The sequence below is a fragment of the Nannobrachium achirus genome, assembly GCF_963921795.1.
Source record: "Nannobrachium achirus genome assembly, chromosome: 20".
Classification (NCBI taxonomy): Eukaryota; Metazoa; Chordata; class Actinopteri; order Myctophiformes; family Myctophidae; genus Nannobrachium; species Nannobrachium achirus.
In genome coordinates this window covers 44,972,004-44,990,760 of record NC_137827.1, presented here as the reverse complement: position 1 = coordinate 44,990,760, position 18,757 = coordinate 44,972,004, and the positions used below count along the sequence as shown (strand labels likewise).

At 44.3% G+C, this 18,757-nt stretch overlaps 2 protein-coding genes across 2 annotated transcripts in view; both read left to right on the top strand.

Annotated features, from left to right (window-relative positions):
* The window catches only part of LOC308305459 (beta-1,3-galactosyltransferase 2-like), a gene marked incomplete at both ends in the record, with an annotated part of 39,682 nt that extends 32,472 nt beyond the window's left edge, over window positions 1–7,210 (top strand). Inside the window, 2 exons of the mRNA XM_080750255.1 lie at window positions 1,773–1,940; window positions 6,346–7,210. Of these exons, the coding sequence (XP_080606381.1) occupies window positions 1,773–1,940; window positions 6,346–7,210 (1,033 nt within the window). The remainder of the gene's footprint in view (window positions 1–1,772; window positions 1,941–6,345) is intronic.
* Window positions 1–18,757, top strand: part of npas3 (neuronal PAS domain protein 3) — a gene marked incomplete at both ends in the record, with an annotated part of 476,542 nt that overhangs the window by 35,531 nt on the left and 422,254 nt on the right. The gene's annotated exons all lie outside the window — the stretch shown is intronic.

Here is an 18,757-nt window from a genome sequence, read left to right as displayed (position 1 = left end):
AATACATATATTCAAAGATTTGCACACATTTTCACGACTTTTTCCAGAAATAGCAGATCTACAAGCTCGCAGCTGTGAGCTTGTAGATCTGCAATTTTTCACTGGTTAAATGGGTTAATTATGACAGGCCCAGAATTTGGACAGTGTGGGCAGTGGTTCTCAAACAGTTTTGGCTCAGGGCACCGCTGTAAATAACTTTTTAATCCACGGCACCATCCAGTACCTTTCATTTATGTCAAATATCTAAATCCTTCCCCCTAAGATACAGTATGTCACGAAGAAAACGACAGAATATCTGTTTCCATTATAGGACAGATGGAAAATAAATGTTATACTTGGCATCTACAGTATATCCACTTAAAACCTCAGCATCCATGTTCTGGGAGGAATGTTATGTATTCTGTTGTAGTAATGTATTGTATTGTTGTATTTTGCATGCATTCTAATGGGGGAAAGTTGAACAGTTACGCAACACAAGTCTGTCTGTCTGTCTCTCTTTGTGTGTGTGTGTGTGTGTGTGTGTGTGTGTGTGTGTGTGTGTGTGTGTGTGTGTGTGTGTGTGTGTGTGTGTGTGTGTGTGTGTGTGTGTGTGTGTGTGTGTGTGTGTGTGTGTGTGTGTGTGTGAGTATTGGAGTTGGTGTGTAGCTCACCAGATGAGTCCAGCATCTGTTTCTTGGCAAAGACTTGGAGAGACTGACAGCGTGTTTGCATGCATGCATGAGTGTCCTTGTGTGTACACTGTGTGTGTGTAGTCTATGTGTGGAATCTGATCAATGTAAACAAAAAAGTGTGTACCTTTATGTATGACAGGTGAGGTTGTGGGTGTCTTTGGTGTCATCCTGGTCAGTTAAGAGAGGCGTGCTTTAAGTTGATCTCTCTCCCCGCTCTTTCTTTCTATCCTGCAGTTTCTCCCCACCTGCAACTAGGGATGAGACGATATGAAAATGTCATATCACGATTATTGTGACAAAAGAAATAGCGATTTACGATATTATCTCGATAATCTAAATCCATTATCCTGGGGCAGAACATTTGCCAAAAAATTGCAGATCTACAAGCTCACAACGCGCTGCACGCGAGCTTGTAGATCGGCAATTTTTTGGCAAAGACATTTGATAGAGAGTGAAAAAAACACTGTATCAAGTACGTATATTATAAGTACCTTTTACCAATTCTAGAGGGTTTAAGTGGTACCGGATGCAGCTCGGCGAATAAAAGGTCAATTGATCCCAGTGCATGACGGAGGACGATATCACGATAAACGATAATATCGCTTATCGTCCCATCCATGCACCCTCCCCTCTCTCCTTCTCCCTCCTTCCTACGTACATCTCAGTCCGTTGCTCTCCCCCAGGTTGGCAGAGGGAGTGTAGCGCCCAGGATTACGTTAGATAATTGACACCGGGTGAAAGAAATGGGTTACAAAATTCATGGGATAAAAAATAGGAAAAATAGCAAAAAGGAAATTGGAAATACTCAAGTATAGTACAAAATACCTCAAGATTGTACTTAAATACAGTACTTGAGTAAATTTACTTCACCCCGCTGCTTGCTACCCCCCACCCCCGCCGCTCATGGGTTTATCCTTGTGTGAGCCTCATCATTAGCGTCAGTCAGATATACAGTAATCCTCCTCCTCCCCCCTTTTTAAAATAAATAAGAACCCGACGCAGTGATAAAAAAAACACAGGCAGGGAGGGTTCATCCCTTTCCTCTCCTCTCCTCTCCGCTGCCTAATCTCCTCAGACGTTTTCTCCCACATCACTTCAAAGGAGGCGCGTGGCGCGGCGGCGGCAGGCGGGCGAGGGCCTCCTTGTAGAACACATGAAGGAGGCGGGTTGTCGCAGCACGGTTCTCCTCCTCCTCCTCCTTCCCCCCGCTCCCTCTCCCTCGCTGGGGGAGAAGGAGAGGATTGAACAGAGGAGGGAGTTTGTTAAGTTGTAACGCTCATTAGGAGGGAGCGGAGGCAGAGGGAAGCGCGCTCGTGTGGCGCGCACGCACACACACAGGGGCGTCACACCAAATTCTGGGCCCTGGGTACAAGGATTCACTGCGGGCCCCCCATGAATGTTAACTATTGAAAAATAGCAGATATACAAGCTCACAGCGCGGCACCGAGTGCCGCGCTGCGAGCTTGTAGATCTGCTATTTTAGAATTTTTTTGAAAATGTGTGCAAGAAACGTATGTTTCCATGTCAGCGATGCTCAAACCTTTTCATGTCAAGGACCCCCAAAATGACATGTATTTGGCCACGGACCCCCATCTCAAAATATTTAGTTCCAGGGACCCCTCCCAGAAGCAAAATTTGAGTTACAAATGTTTGCTTAAAAAAATACATATTCAAAGATTTACACACATTTTCACGACTTTTTCAAAAATAGCAGATCTACAAGCTTGCAGCGCGGCACTCGGTGCCGCGCTGTGAGCTTGTATATCTGCTATTTTTCAATAGCTAAAGTAACTAGGGCCCCTCCACCTTGGGCCCTAGTAACTCAGTCCCACTTCCCCGCCCCCCCCCTTGTGACACCCCTGCACTCACTCACACACACACACACACACACACACACACACACACACACACACACACACACACACAAACGCTCTCTCTCTTTCATGTCTCTTCCTTTCCCCAGACTGACCCAGTGTCAGTTTGCATTCTAATGAAGAGCCGCTGTTTTCCTCTGTCGCGTTTGTCGTCTCATCTTGATAAATGATGCTTTGATTCTGTGTGTGACCTCACCGTCTGTCTGTCTGTCTGTCTGTCTGTCTGTCTGTCTGTCTGTCTGTCTGTCTGTCAAGCATTAAGCGCCGCCTCAAACCTCATAGCATTGTTCTATAGCAGTGGTTCTCAACCTGTGGGTCGGAACCCCCCAGGGGGGTCCCCAAATTATTTTGGGGGGTCCCCACAGATGATTAGCTTAATGTGCAATGTTGTTTTCTCACTCATCAGAAAACAAACCACCATAATGTTTAAGTGTTTAGACTAGAGGGTATCTGCACATTTCTAAAGTGAAGATTTAAGGACTTTTGAATACCTCTAAAATGACAAATTAAACATTGGCCAAATTGTCAAATACTAGAGGCAGAAATTGTGAAATAGCCGATCTACACGCTCACAGTCACAACCATGCCACAACAGTTGTAGCATGTAGATCTGCTATTTTCACAATAGAACCGTGTTAGACAAAACACAATGCCTTAACTCTTACAACTACAAGTGCTCGTCAGGGTGGGGGTCCCCAGTTAAAACATGATTATTTGGGTGTTCGTGGCCTGAAAAGGTTGAGAACCATTGTTCTATAGTAGTGTGTACTAGAGATGTTACCGATCAATCGGCAATGGATCGGATCGGGCCGATCAAAGCGTGATCGGCGATAATCGGTGGTTTAGATCAAAAGGTAAATTCACCGATCCGATCCGATCGGTGCATCCGATCAACCAGCTGTTCAGTATGCCCACTTGAGGCCATTTTGGGGTATTGATTTCCACAGTGCTGAAGGAATAATTAGTTACTGCTATGATAATAAATACATAGTAATGCTGGTAAATAACTATAAGGCAAATATATAAATGAATTCATGAGTGAATTAATTTATTAAAGTTAAAACATTAACATTTAGAAAATATAAATAATATATAAATAATAACTTGATCGGATCGGTGATTGATCGGTATCGGGTGATCAAACTTTTGTGATCGGTGCTCGGTGATCGGTTCCAAAAAACCTGATCGGACCATCCCTAGTGTGTACTTATTGGTTTCCCTGGGTGTGGTGAAACCTGATTTAACCTTTGTCATATGACAGTAATGTTCTACGATAATAGCAACAATATATTTTAAGTTAAAAAGAACTCTTCTTTCCCCCTTAGTTTCTCTTTCTGTCTCACCCTTGTCCCTCAGTCTCTCTCTTTCTCTGGCTCTCCCTTTCTTATGTCTTATATCGTTTGTTGTGGATAATCTTACGTTTTGATTTATTTAGTCTTATTCTTGATTTGTGTAGTCTTATGGTTTAAATTGCTTAGTCTTATGGCTTTTTTGGTTTGGGATCGGCCTTGCGCTTTGATGTGTCAAATCATATGTTTTGACTTGCCTAATCTTACGGTATTTGCCACATCCGCGTAGCCGCGAGGGCACGCGCTAGCTAGCGCCACGTGACGTACGTTGCCTGTGTCCTCGCAGACATCCGTACGCAGAGGCATCCACGTGTCTCTCAGGATTGTATGAGTGCTCAAACTTCAGGGTTCCCCAATAGGCGGCCTGTGGGCCATTTGCAGCCTGTGGGGGGCTACTGTCTGGCCCACACCAACCCCAGTAATATTGGTGGTGTAAGAGCAGCAACAACACTAGTATATCGTCATTGTTGGGTGGAAATCTCATATCTCCAAATTTGTACGTTCTTTCGCAAATCATACAAGGCCGTCGCACAAAAGTAGTGAAAACAGCAGATCTACAAGCACACAACGCCTCGCACCGCGAGGCGTTGTGTGCTTGTAGATCGGTTTTGTAGATTTTGTAGATCGGTTTGTAGATCGGTTTTGGACATACAAGATTTTCACCCGACAACGACGAAAACTGTCGCTGGAGTAGCGGGAACGCCACCGTCGCCCCCTGCAATGTTGTGGCCCTCGGCTTGGTACCCTAGACATAATTCGGCCCTTGGGGAAAACTAATTGGGGAACCCTGGCATAGAAGTACGCTAGAACAGAAACGTAGCTCATACCCCAAGCTAATCCCAGAGAGCCAGACGGCCCAAGATCAAATGGCAAAGCAAGAGTTCTTTGGTAGACCTAAATCTACTGGGTTCTGGTACTTTATTCCTATATCCCTGTGCGTTATTATTAATACCGGCTTACTCTATATTATTACTATTGAGCGGTGCTTGCTAACCGCTCCTGCATCTGACTTTGTGTCTATGTATGTCCGTCCCGCCGCATGTCCGTCCCGCAGAGCTTGGCATTGGCCAAGCTTCACAGGCTGCTTAATGATGATGACTCACAAAAGGCTCCGCTCACTTCACACTGGATGTGATTTTTATATTTTACTCCTAGTCTTTTTTTCTACATTTTGTCCTGTGTTTCATAACTGCAGTACTGACCAGGTATATCTATTTAACCCATTTTATTTAGGCCTAGAATTATTGAATGCTTTAATCAGTGAAAAATAGCAGATATACAAGCTCACAGCGCGGCACCAAGTTTGAGAACAACTGACATAGTAGTCTCTCAAGAACAGACAAACTGAGCTCCAGTTAAGTGAAAAGGACCTTTTTCTTGGACGATGGCGAGCCAGATTGCTGACATAGAAACACAGGTTTTTCAAAAAATCTCAGAAAGATTCAAAAGACACTTATAGAATCGTGTCAAAATTCTAATTTTCACGATTTTTCAAAAATAGCAGATCTACAAGCTCGCAGCGCGGCACTCGGTGCCGTGCTGTGAGCTTGTATATCTGCTATTTTTCAATAGTTAAAGCATACAATAATGACACACAATAACGTGTACCCGTTCTAATGGTTGCTCTGTTTGAGGAGAGGTTTTGTGAGGAGATCCATCATTACTGGGGCAGCCTTGGCTGAATGCTTGGAGCCTCGTCTGGGAAACTGAAGGTGCCAGGTTCGATTCCAGACATCATCAATCTGCCGAGGTGTCCCTGAGCAAGGCATTGAACCCCTACCTGCTCCCTGAGGTGCTGCCCCTGTAGCACCCACTGCTCCTTAGGATAGGCTCAATGCAGATAGCTCATTTCACTGTGTATGCAGATATACAGTGACTATTGTATTGTCTACGCCAGGCCGAAAGGCATGGCCGAGACTATGTTTTGCCCCCTGTCCGTCCATCCATCCGTGTGTCTGTGTGTGTGAATAAATGTTCTGACCGCCAGTACTGCCTTGTGTCCTGCGTTTGGGTCCTAGCAAAACCTTGTCCATTCCCGACAGAGCCCTTTTCGCTCGTGCTCATGCTTTGGACCCACACGTACAGGTAGCAGAGCAGGCCACTTGGCCCCGGTCCCGGGGGCTTGATGTGGATTGGCTGACTCATCATGACATCATCTGGGATAACATGACACCCTTGTCAGACCACATATAAAGACACGCCGTCTCAGAGAGACCATTCAGACGTAACGTGAAAAGTTTCTTCGCTTGTTCTGATCAGCCTCAGCTGATTGAAACCACATCCCTTTGAAGTGTACACTAGGCCTAGTGTACACCACAGACAATCTCTCACCAACCTGACTGCGATCCAGGAGGTGGCAGCCTCCAGCCTGCAGCGGACGAGATGCCACTACTATAAGCACATCGCTGCGTTTCTTTGTCTCCTCTCGTTCCTGGTGTTCTGGGCTTTCAGATCCACGAGGCTAACTCCTGGGCCGTATCCCTACATCATTAACGAGCCAAACAAATGCCCGGTGGGAAAACCACCGCCGTTCCTCGTGTTTCTGATACTCACCGAGGCCGATCAGGTAGAGGCACGGAATGCCATACGGCAGACGTGGGGCAACGAGAACGTCGCTCCAGGCATAGGAGTGATCCGACTGTTCCTGTTGGGGGTGAAGGAGGGCGAGCTGGGACGCCGGCAGCAGAAGACCCTGGAGTCCGAGAGCCTGAAGCACCACGATATCCTCCAGCAGAACTTTTCTGATACCTACCACAACATTACCATGAAGACAGTGATGGGGATGAACTGGGTAGCCGTCCATTGCCCACGGGCCAGCTATGTCATGAAAACTGACAGCGACATACTCGTCAACACCGATTACCTCATCCATAAGCTGCTGAGACCTGAGCTGAAACCCAAGACAAACTACATTACGGGCTTTATCATGAGCGGCAGCCCGGCCATCCGGGACAAAGGGAACACGAGGTATTACATGCCCCCTGAAGAGTACGCAGGCGAAATGTACCCCACCTACTTGTCGGGGGCGGGTTATGTGTTCTCTGGAGACCTGGCGACGGAGCTGTACCGAGCTTCTCTGAGCATTCCCCTCCTGCGTTTTGAGGACGCGTACGTAGGAGTCTGCCTGGCAAGGCTAGGGATCGAGCCCACACCACCGCCGGTCGACGGGCTGTTCAACCCCTATGGATTGTCCTACTCCAGCTACAAGTACAGCAATATGGTCACAGTCCACAGGTTTAATCCTAATCAGCTGCTGGAGTACTGGCACAAAATGCAGAGTGACAAGCTTAACGCCACGCCTAGGGTCGGACAATAACCGCTTCCCCATGGTTATGTCATCCGTTTCGTTGGGTTGAGCTCATTAGTGATTTTTTTTGTGTCTCCGCCAGGCCGAGGCCGTGTGTTACCAGCTAATCTCCGACACCGTTGGCCTGGTCGCTGACAAACTGTGCACACACACTGCCTGCATTCCAATTCAGAACCTCTGCCCCACATTTTTCACCTGGGCCTGTTCTAGCACCACCATGAGGCAGTTTCCTTTTTTACCGTACTCCTACAGATTTTGTCAAAAGATCACGCAGATGGTAGACAGTATCTTTAGACAGTATCTCTACAGTCATGTGATAACCATGCATCTGTCCGATTTTCCATATCCCATCCTGATTGGCTAAGATTGTCTTCCAAGGTTTCCTGGAAGATTGACTTCCAAAGTTTGCAGGATTGGTCCGTTTTGAACAAAATGTCTCAAATCATGAATACAATTGCAACTTTCAGGACATTTTGCACGCACATTCCCACTTGGTCAAGGAACAAATGCCACCCTTTTGACATTGGCCTGTTATAGCGCCACCAGCAGGTCGACCTTAGCAAAACACATTTCTGGAAAAGAATGCCTCAAATCATGCATGCAGTGTCGTGCCGTGAAAGGCTGAAGAATACATGGCACCCTTTTCACATTTGCCTATATACAGTAGCACCACCACAAGGCCACATTAACCTTACCTGACCTGGCGGAGACCTGTGCTCGGAAGAGCACTGCTAGTTATTATTTGTTTGGTTGAAGGGAAACCACACTATGATTATCAGCTTGAGATTACGGAGAAACATTTAGCCAACTATCATGATGTTGATGTTGAAGTTTAACTATCAAGTCGTTGAATCAAGAATTGTTCTCCGCAGAATCAGGATTGTTTTCTGTGGAATCAAGACTTTTTCTCTGCAGATTCCTGGGGGACTATAGGCATATAATAACCACATACACATGGACCCTTGCGGCTACGCGGATGCTGCCTTGAGTCAGATGGTTTTGTTTTGAATAGACTGTTTTAATTTCAGTTCTTTTCCCTTTTACAATAACTCCTGTTTCAAATGACCATGGGATAGTGGGGTTTCAGTCAATTGTTTTCTCTCTCTCAGTGTGTGTTCATCTGTCTCTGTCTGTTCATCTCGTTCAATCGCTTCGTGGATTTTATCTCTTTTGTTTGTCGTCGTCTTTCTCTCTATGCTGATGATGTTTTATTTAATCATAGCTTTGTGTACACAAGTGATCTCTCTTCTCTCCATTCCTCTCGCTCTCTCCATTTCTCTCTTTGTGTGTGTGTGTGTGTCTCTCTCTCCCTCTTTGACGCATCCCCCACTCTCTTTTGAATTGAGTTCTTGTCATGTTTGTTGTTGTGTGTAAGCTGTGTGTGTGTGTGTGTGTGTGTGTGTGTGTGTGTGTGTGTGTGTGTGTGTGTGTGTGTGTGTGTGTGTGTGTTTGTGTGTGTGTGTGTGTGTGTGTGTGTGTCTACAGTGAATGTGTGTATGCAGGGGTGTCGCACCAAATTCTGGGCCCTGGGTACTTTAACTATTGAAAAATTGCAGATATACAACGCAGCGCTGCGAGCTTCTAGATCTGCTATTTTTGAGAAATTGTGAAAATGTGTTTCTATGTCAGTGGTGCTCAAACCTTTTCATGTGAAGGACCCCCAAAATTATATGTATTTGGCCACGGACCCCATCTCAAAATATTTAGTTCCAGGGACCCCCCAGAAGCAGAATTTGAGTTACAAATGTTTGCTTAAAAATACCTATATTCAAAGATTTGCACACATTTTCAAGACTTTTCAAAAATAGCAGATCTACAAGCTTGCAGCTGTGAGCTTGTAGATATGCTATTTTTCAATAACTAAAGTATAAAATAATTAAGGCCCCCTCCACCTTGGGCCCTAGTAACTCAGTCCCACTCCCCCCCCCCCCCCCTTGTGACGCCCCTGTGTGTCTATGTATTCATGTTGTTTGTCTGCGTGCATCCTCTTTCTCTCTTCAGCTTCAGGCTTAATACTCCCTGTCAGATCTCTCTCTCTCTCTCTTCCCTCCCTCCCTCTGCACACACACACCAGTGATCTGGTCAGGCTGATTCAGTGCACACACAGTCTCTAAACCGAGAGAGAGACAGAGAGAGACAGAGAGAGAAGAGAATAGTATATCTGACGGAAGGAAGAGCAACACATGTCTGAAGAGGGAGAGAGGGAGAGGGAGAGAGCAGATATATTTGATCAGTTTCAATATTTTATTTCTAATAACTTATTAAAATCCTGGTACTGTATGTCTGATTAATAATCTATTGTCTTCCCTCGAATTTTGTGTGTGTGTGTGTGTGTGTGTGTGTGTGTGTGTGTGTGTGTGTGTGTGTGTGTGTGTGTGTGTGTGTGTGTGTGTGTGTGTGTGTGTGTGTGTGTGTGTGTGTGTGTGTGTGTGTGTGTGTGTGTGTGTGTGTGTGTGTGTGCGTGCGCGCGCCATGCATGCATATGGCTTTCAAAGCCAGGCTTTGTATCCCCACACCTGCGACTGTCCATGAACATGTGTATCCCTGTGTGTACAATGTGTCTACTGTCTATCTATACAGTACATACTGTATGAATCATCTTCTATTGGCACAACATGTTTGTACACATCATGTAATGTAAGGAATTGGACCGTGGTTCAGTGACTCACATTGTACTTCCATCCAACAACCAGCAGTCAACGAAAGACCAATGACCAACGACACCAGAGCCCGCAGTAGAGTTAACCCGTTAGGTCAGAGGTCTTCAACGTTTTCAGGCCAAGGACCCCTTAGTTGAGACGTGGCAGGGACCCCCACAACCTTTTCATAGATTCCATATATAGTTTCATTGTTTGACAGCACGATCCTCAGTGTATTTTGGATTCATGTCATTTTCAGATACGTATTTAACCACTTAAATGTCAATACTTACTTTGACATTTCACTCCATACATAGTCTGCTCTTTTTCCCCTCTACGCCAAACGTCTTTGATGACAATAGCCGATCTACAAGCTCACAATGCCTTGCATCGCGAGGCATTGTGAGCATTGTGATTTTTGGCTAAAGTTCTCAGGATAAGGATGCTAGGATGGGTGGCTAATATAAAAGTGGCTAATATAAAAAAGGAGAAAAAAGAGATTTGGAGGACCCCCCGTAGTAACTCTGAGGACCCCCTGTTGAAGACCCCTGCGTTAGGTCAAACATGAGGCCGATTCCACAAATGTCTTCTCAATCAGAAAAATCGGATTTTTCAGAAATGTTCAAAAATAGCAGATTTCTGCCTAGGAGACCCGTGTCTCCTAGGCTAGGTACCCTCACAAAAAACATGCAGGAATCCTGGTCTCTATACTGCCTCCCCCTGGCCAGCAGTGTTGTTTTTGTTGACGAGACGTTAACGAAAATGATTTCGTTGACGCCCCTTTTTTTCACGACGATGACGTGACGTTAACGTAACGAGCTCAACAAAGTCTGACGAAAATATGACGAGACGAATGCGTGTTTTCGTTGACGTAACGAAGACGAGACGAACATCTGGTCTATCGGACGACGTTAAATAAACATGCATGAAAGGTGAAAGCCTTACAATGTTACTGTAGTTGTTTCAATGGAGGAGGAGTGGCCAATCATATGGAACGTTCTAGGACGCATATAACAACAGGCTCTGTGATTGGCTGGAATGTCGGCATGATACACACGTGTTGTTTGTTGTTGTCAACTTTTCAGAAGTTAGTTGCACACATTACTGCAGGAAATGCTATTAACTTTCTATTGGGAAATGAAAGCTAATCATCTGATTGAGGAAAGACCTACTGTATCTGCCTCATGCAGCAGCGCCGTCAACATAAATTAATAGATTCGGTCGTCGCGTCGGAAAAGAAGACACGATATGGATCTATTTTACAATCCAGGAAATAATGCAGGTTTACTTACGACAACGGAGCGGCTGCTATTCCAATCCGGTAAGCTGACGGTCCTTTTAACAAAATGATAGTCCTTACTCCTTTGCCTTGCTGAGAAGTCGATTTGCTTATTGACAAGTTGACAACTGGACCCATCCGTGGTCGCTTTCCTACAATACTATCGCAACGTTTTCTATAACATCTGGCGCTAAGCTTCAGGCTAATGTTGGCTTTTAAGCAAACGTAAATTAATTGGATTGTTTGTTGCAAACTGTTGATGCAAACTTTGTTTCGCTGGATCATGGATGCGGAGGTCGCTGGCTGCGGTGCTATTATTCCCAAAGGCTACGTTAGTGACGTATGGGTTGTTTGTTTCAGGTTAGCGGCCACGTCACCTGTAAATCCTTGGAACTCAACAGTACTGTGTGCAGGCTTGTCAACTCTCCTGGATTTCCCAGGAGTCTCCTGGATTTTGAACCCCTCTCCTGGGAGTCTCCTGGATTGGCAAATCTCCTGGATTTCTCCTGGATTTTGTATCAAACTCCCAAAATTCACCAGAACACAGGAAATGACATCTACTATGTTAAAGATTTTCTGGGGGAGGACCCCCACACCCCCCGCTTTAGGGGTGGGGGCAATGCATGCAAGAAAGATCATACAGATATTCACTTAAGTAATGACTTAAAGATGAGAAATCATTATTAAAGATGTCCTTTTGCTTCAGTCATCAAATCTGTACACCAAATTTGTCATTTTAAGGCTGAAATTGTACCCATGCTAGTAAAGCAAGACTGATAAAAGTATCAAACATGCACAAAATTCACCAGAACACAGGATATTAAATCTACTATGTTAAAAATGTTCTGGGGGAGGACCCGCTTTAAGGGTGGGGGCAATGCATGGAAGATCATAGATATTCACTTAAGTAATGACTTACAGATGAGACGTCATTATTAAAGATGTCTTACTTTGCTTCTGTCATTAGATCTGTACACCTACATTTGGCATATTAGGCTGGAATTGTACCCATGCTAGTAAAGTAAGCCTGATAAATGTATCAAACATGCACAAAATTCAACAGAACACAGGAAAATATATCTATTAATACGTTTTGGGGAGAGGACCCCCCAGACCCCGGTTGGGGAGTTCCGCGCACCCCCCAAAAATAAATCTCCTGGATTCTGACAGTCCAATGTTGACAACCCTGACTGTGTGTGTGTGTGCGTGTGTGCGTGTGTGCGTGCGTGCGTGCGTGCGTGCGTGTTGTCTGTACTCAAGTGCAAGTGGCCATGCATATAGAGCATCGCAGCGGAAGTTGATTCCTGGGGTCACTTAATATTCCCCATTCATTTTCGCCATAGACTTTTACAAAAATATTTATAACAATCATGTTAAGCCTCGAACCAAGCCATCCAGGCTGGAGGTGAATCATGATCATATAACCTTTGATCCTATGTGAAAACATATTTTAATATTACATTATTTGATATACTACATTTAATAACTACCCTTTGTTTAGCGATTTTCAAAATGTTCTTTTCATAGAAAAAAAGGTTATATGGTCATGATTCACCTCCAGCCTGGATGGCTTGGTTCGAGGCTTAACATAATTGTTATAAATATATTTGTAAAAGTCTATGGCGAAAATGAATGGGGAATATTAAGTGACCCCAGGAATCAACTTCCGCTGCGATGCTCTATTGTATTCTTATATTATATTACAATATCATTATTATTATTATTATTATATTGCCTCCTGTGTGAACTGTGCATATAAATAGGATGGGGCAGGTGTAATATACACTTGTTATTAGCCTATATACCGGTACATCTATTGCTTCATGAATTCAATTGCACCTGTCAACTTTGATTATTTCCAATGTCTCATACTTAATTTATTTATTTAAAGACACATTTTTCTTTTTGACTAAAACTATTGACTAAAACTCGACTAAAACCTTTGTGTGGGTTCGTCGACTAAAACTTGACTAAAACCTTTTGAGTTCTAGTCGACTAAAACTAGACTAAAACTATCAAGGATATAAATGACTAAAATCTGACTAAAACTAATAAGCATTTCGTCAAAAAGACTATGACTAAGACTAAATCTAAAATGCCTGCCAAAAACAACACTGCTGGCCAGCCTGGTGGAGGGGAAATTAACTGGTTGGAATTACAGGTTCCTTCCACATTCTACATCCAGCTGGGAAAACTCCCCCCTGTCAGGTGAAAAGAAGCAACTTGGACTCCTCATCCATAGAAGGAAGCATGAGGTCAGTCCGTTGCTCTCCCCAGGTTGGCAGAGGGAGTTTAGCACCCAGGATTACATTAGATAATTGACACTGGGTGAAAAAATAGTTGTACAATCTTGGGATAAAAATATAATAGCAGATGCTGTGAGCTTTATATCTGCAATTTTTAAATAACCAATGCGAAAGTCTAAAATCTTGACACGGATGCTTTTCCGGTTTTAATGGGTTCAATGTGTGCACAATTCTTTGGATAGTTGTAGTGTAACAGTAAGATGCCCTTATGCCGAGCCTTGGGAGATGATGTTGGTGTCCTCCCACCTCCCATGGGACTCGACGGTCTCCACAGCCTCCACGGTGCTGCCTTGTATGGCGAGTGACACCAGACATCTCCAGTGTCTTGAGAGCTGGGGTTCTCAAACCTTTTCATGTCAAGAACCCCCAAAATGATTTGGCCGCTGACCCCCGTCTCAAAAATATTTTGTGCCTGGAACTTCCAGAAGCAACGATCAAAACAAATTGCTTAAAAAAACAAAAACAAAAGAAAACAATAGCCTATATGTATACGATTTGCACAAATATTCACGATTTTACAAAAATAGCAGATCTACAAGCTTGTATATATGCTACTATTCAATATATTTGAATATATATAAAGGATATGGTTAAATGATTGCGATGCTATATTAACTATAGCTGGGGACGCCCTGGTACCCCCCCAAGGACCCCTAGGGTTCCCCACACCCCACTTTTAGAACCACTGGTTCTTGCATATTCAGTGCAAGTGTAACGCTGGGGATTCGAACCCGGATCTCCCGTGTGAAAGTCCAACGTCTTAACCATTGATCCAAAGGGATGTCCCTATGGTCGGAGGGAGATCTAGACTTTTGAGGCCATCAGGCTGAGGCAGTGAGTCACTCTGCTACACAAGACTATAGTGTCTGCACCAGCCGTTCCATTTTTGTCCGTCTGTATGCAGAGTGCAGACGTGTTGGCATCTCACATGAGACCTTTGATGCAGTCTTTGGATGTGGACGTGCATGTCTGTGTGTTTTCCTTTGAACAGAAAAGGGATATTCCGGGAGGTTATAGATACATCCACACATAGGCAAACTTAACAGTGAATGAAAGAACACCGCGTCAGTCGGAAATATGGAAAGCGTGTGAGTGTGAAGGAAAGGAGATCCACGGATACAGACATTCACTGTCAGTGTTGTCCTTGAACACACACACACACACACACACACACACACACACACACACACACACACACACACACACACACACACACACACACACACACACACAGAGTGCCTACTTGTCCAAGGCTGAAGAGAGTGTCTCTGTCCTCCTCTCGTTTCTTATCTCTCTCCTTTGCCCCCCCCCCCCGCTTCTCTTTGTTTTTTCAGACATGTCATCAGTCGCTGTGTGTGTGTGTGTGTGTGTGTGTGTGTGTGTGATGGCACCTGTCACCATGTGTACCCAGGCGATGGATGTGAACTGCATCCCCCTTCCTTCTCTCTCTCTCTCTCTCTCTCTCTCTCTCTCTCTCTCTCTCTCTCTCTCTCTCTGTTTCTTCCTCGAGGCGTTTATTTCTATGGGTCAAAGACAATAGGGCACACACACACACACACACACACACACACACACACACACACACACACACACACACACACACACGCTGGTGTCATGGTGTGTAAATGAAATGCAGCCATGTTGCGTCTCATCTTGATGACAAATGATGCGCGCTAATCGTCTTAGCGGTGATAGCAGGCTAGCCGCTAGCGACGCACCCAACACACATCCATCTACCAGACACCTTCCTCTGGGTGTGTGTGTGTGTGTGTGTGTGTGTGTGTGTGTGTGTGTGTGTGTGTGTGTGTGTGTGTGTGTGTGTGTGTGTGTGTGTGTGTGTGTGTGTGTGTGTGTGTGTGTGTGTGTGTGTGTGTGTGTGTGTGTGTGTGTGTGTGTGTGTGTGTGTGTGTGTTCCTGTAAACTTGTGTGTGAGTGTGTGTACTATTTGCTAGCAGAGTTAGTGTCGGAATTCAGCCGTGTGTGTGTGCGTGCGTGTGTGTGTGTTGGCCAGCCTGCAGTGCCCTCAATGATAGAAGGTATAATTGTGCACGAGACTCAGTCTGTGTGTTTGTGTGTCCACTAGCCTCTCTCCAGTTAGTGTGTGTGTGTGTGTGTGTGTGCGTGCGCGTGTGTGCGTGCATGTGCGTGCCCTCTATAGTACAGTGTAATTGCCTGTATAGCTTCTCCAGCTGATAAGAAACCACTTCAACACACACCAATACACACAATACAAGCTCTCTGGTCTGTCTGTCTGTCTGTCTGTCTGTCTGTCTGTCTGTCTGTCTGTCTGTCTGTCTGTCTGTCTGTCTGTCTGTCTGTCTGTCTGTCTGGGTGTGTTTGCGTTGGGAACAGTATGCGTGCATTCTGTATACATGCTTATATACCAAAGTATGCATTAATGTGTGAGTCAATACAGTCATTTGCACGTTAGCGGTTGCAGTAGAAATGTAGTGAAACAGACAGGCTGCACACTCTCTGTTGTATTTCTGTCCGTCCGTCCGTCCGTCCGTCCGTCCAGTTCCAGAGGTTGGACACAGGAATGAGTCCTGATGCCGTAGGCCAGAGCAATCAAACATAGAGCAGAAAAGAAAAAAGAAGGAAAAAAAACAGCCCACTACTGGACCTGACCAGTCGAGCAGAGAGAGAGAGAGAGAGAGAGAGAGAGAAATGCGGGAAGAGGAGGACCATATTGTGGCCGTCTGGCTGAAACCTTGTATCTCCGTATTTTAACTTCTTAGTGTTTTCATATAGCAACCATAGTCGTCGGGGTGGAAACCTTGCATGTCCAAAACCGTTCGTTTTGTAGTCATCGTTAAAAAAAATGATTTAAACTAGTGAAAACAGCCGATCTACAAGCACACAACGCCTCGCGGCGCGAGGCGTTGTGTGCTTGTAGATCGGCTATTTTCACTAGCCTTGCGTGACGGTCTTGTGTGACGAAGCAGGGCTTTACTTTACGAAGAAAAGAAAAACGTACACAAGAAAAGAAAAACGTACACGTTTGAAACTTGGATATACGAGGTTTCTGCCCGACAGTGACTATATGAGAGAGGGAGAAAGTGTGTGAAATGAAGAGATAAGACACATAACCCTCTCTCTCTGTCCATCCCTCTCTCTCTCTCTTCACTCGGCGGTGAAGACGAGTGGTTATATTCCACTGGAGGGCTTTAATACATACTTATCTTCTCCCCTCTCTGTCAGTCTTTCTTTCTCTGTATCTCTATATCTATCTGTCCCTCTCCTCTCCCGCTGTCTCTATTTTCTCTCTGTTCACGTATTGTAAGTATTTCTCTCCCTCCTTATTCTTCCACTCTCCTGCTCTCCTGTCTTTCAATTGAGCCCCTCCTCCTCTCCTCTCCTTGTCCCTCTGTCTTTTAGATCTGTTATCGAAGTGAGTTTTGATAGTTGATTGTGATGGTTTATTCCTCTCCCTCCCTCTGTCTCTCTCTCTTAGCCCAAGATTTGTCTGTCTGTCTGTCTGTCTGTCTAACAAATGTTGTAATCGTCATCATGACTAGGGATCGAGCCCACTATTGAGTGTTTTCTAATATTTTGTGGAAAGATGTGAGACAAATTCTGAACAGAACTGGTATATATTTTTTATTGGCCAGTTGTTCTGACTGTGTGTTTGTGGCTGACCACCATCTATGAAGATGACAATATTGACAAAAGTAAGAAATATTATCATTAAATATCTTTAAAACAATCATTTCATTAGTGTGCAACAAGTGTTAAAATGGCTTTATATTATGAATAGTACTGTAATCATTTCTTGATCACCTGTTGTCTTGATTGTTTAAACATGACGTCATGGGCAGCTATGCTCGATAACAAGTTTGATAACCCCAAAGCTTATTGATACTGGGTACTCAATCAATTTGTTATCGAGTATGTTGCGGGCCCTTGTTTCTAGCTCCATCCCTATAGTCATGACGACTGTCTGTCTCTCCTACACCCGCTCTCTCTCTCAGACCACGTTTACTCGATAACGGTCTCTAGAGAAACGGTAAAGTTTCGTTGCGTTCTCACTTGTTATTGTGCGTCTACATGGAAACGCATCAAGCATTGAAAATGATGTAATGTGCATGCCATGTCGCTAGGTGGCAGTGACTTACAGTTAGACGAGTGACGCCGTTGTACTTCCTTTTTTACGTTCACCATGGTAACGTGGCTGCACGTGGTCTGCGCGTGAGCCATGACATCACACGTTTTTTTTTCTTTTTTTTTTCGTTTTTCCTGTTCACATGGAGACACGAGGAGGAGCGTCTTCAAAGATTTCCACCCTGGAGGGAGGTTTCACTCTGTTGCGTTTCCAACCCCCGAAAACGCTGTTGTCGTCTAAACGGATATCTGACATTTTATTTTGACGTTTTCTCTAGAAAACAGCGTTGTGTGAACGGCACCTCAGCTTTCCTACTGTCTGTCTCTCCTACACTCTCAGCTCTCCTACTATCTCTCCTATGCTGTATCCACACAATTTAAGACTCATGTTTGCACCGTGTGCGTCTCTGTAGAACAGTGTTTCTCAAATGGGGATACATGTACCCCTGGGGGTACGTGGGGGTACTGCAGGGGGTACGTGAGAAAAACTAGAAAATGGGAATCTGTATTTTACTGTTATGGTCAATGATAAAACCTTGACAGAGACGGTGTGAACCTGCTCATCTGTACATTTCTAAACCGAATTATATCAATATCTTGACTACTAGTAACTGTTATTGAATAGAAAGCAATGTTTATTTGCCATTATGCTGTTTCATTTTGAATGTAATGGTATTGGAACTGGACTTTTGTTGTAAATGTTGCCGTAGTCAGGGGAAGACTTGTAGACTTGGCTTCGGAAATCAGTGTAAGGGGGTAGTGTAGCCAAAAAAGATTGAGAACCACTGTGCTAGAAGGCCAAGCAAGTTCCTCCATTAATTTCTTCACATTATGTTTTATGTATTTTTTAATATTTAACTTACCAGTAGGGCTTGTCACAATTATTACATAATCGTCTAATCGTGATTATTTGACATTATCGCAATTATTTTGTCATAATCGTCATAATCGTGAATGTTGAAAAAATTTCAGAAATAGTGGAAATAGCCGATCTACAAGCTCACAACGCGTCGCATCGCGACGCGTTGTGAGCTTGTAGATCGGCTATTTCCACTATCAATGTTATTTTTTAAGTAGTAAGTTGTCAAATATGTCAGTAATTTATTTGTGTGTTTAGGTTATGTCATATCTGCCATATGCAACTTCAAAGCCTAAAAGCCAAACAGAAATGTAATTATCAACGACAAAAACACAATTAAATCGTTAATCGCCAATTATTTGAGTGAATTAA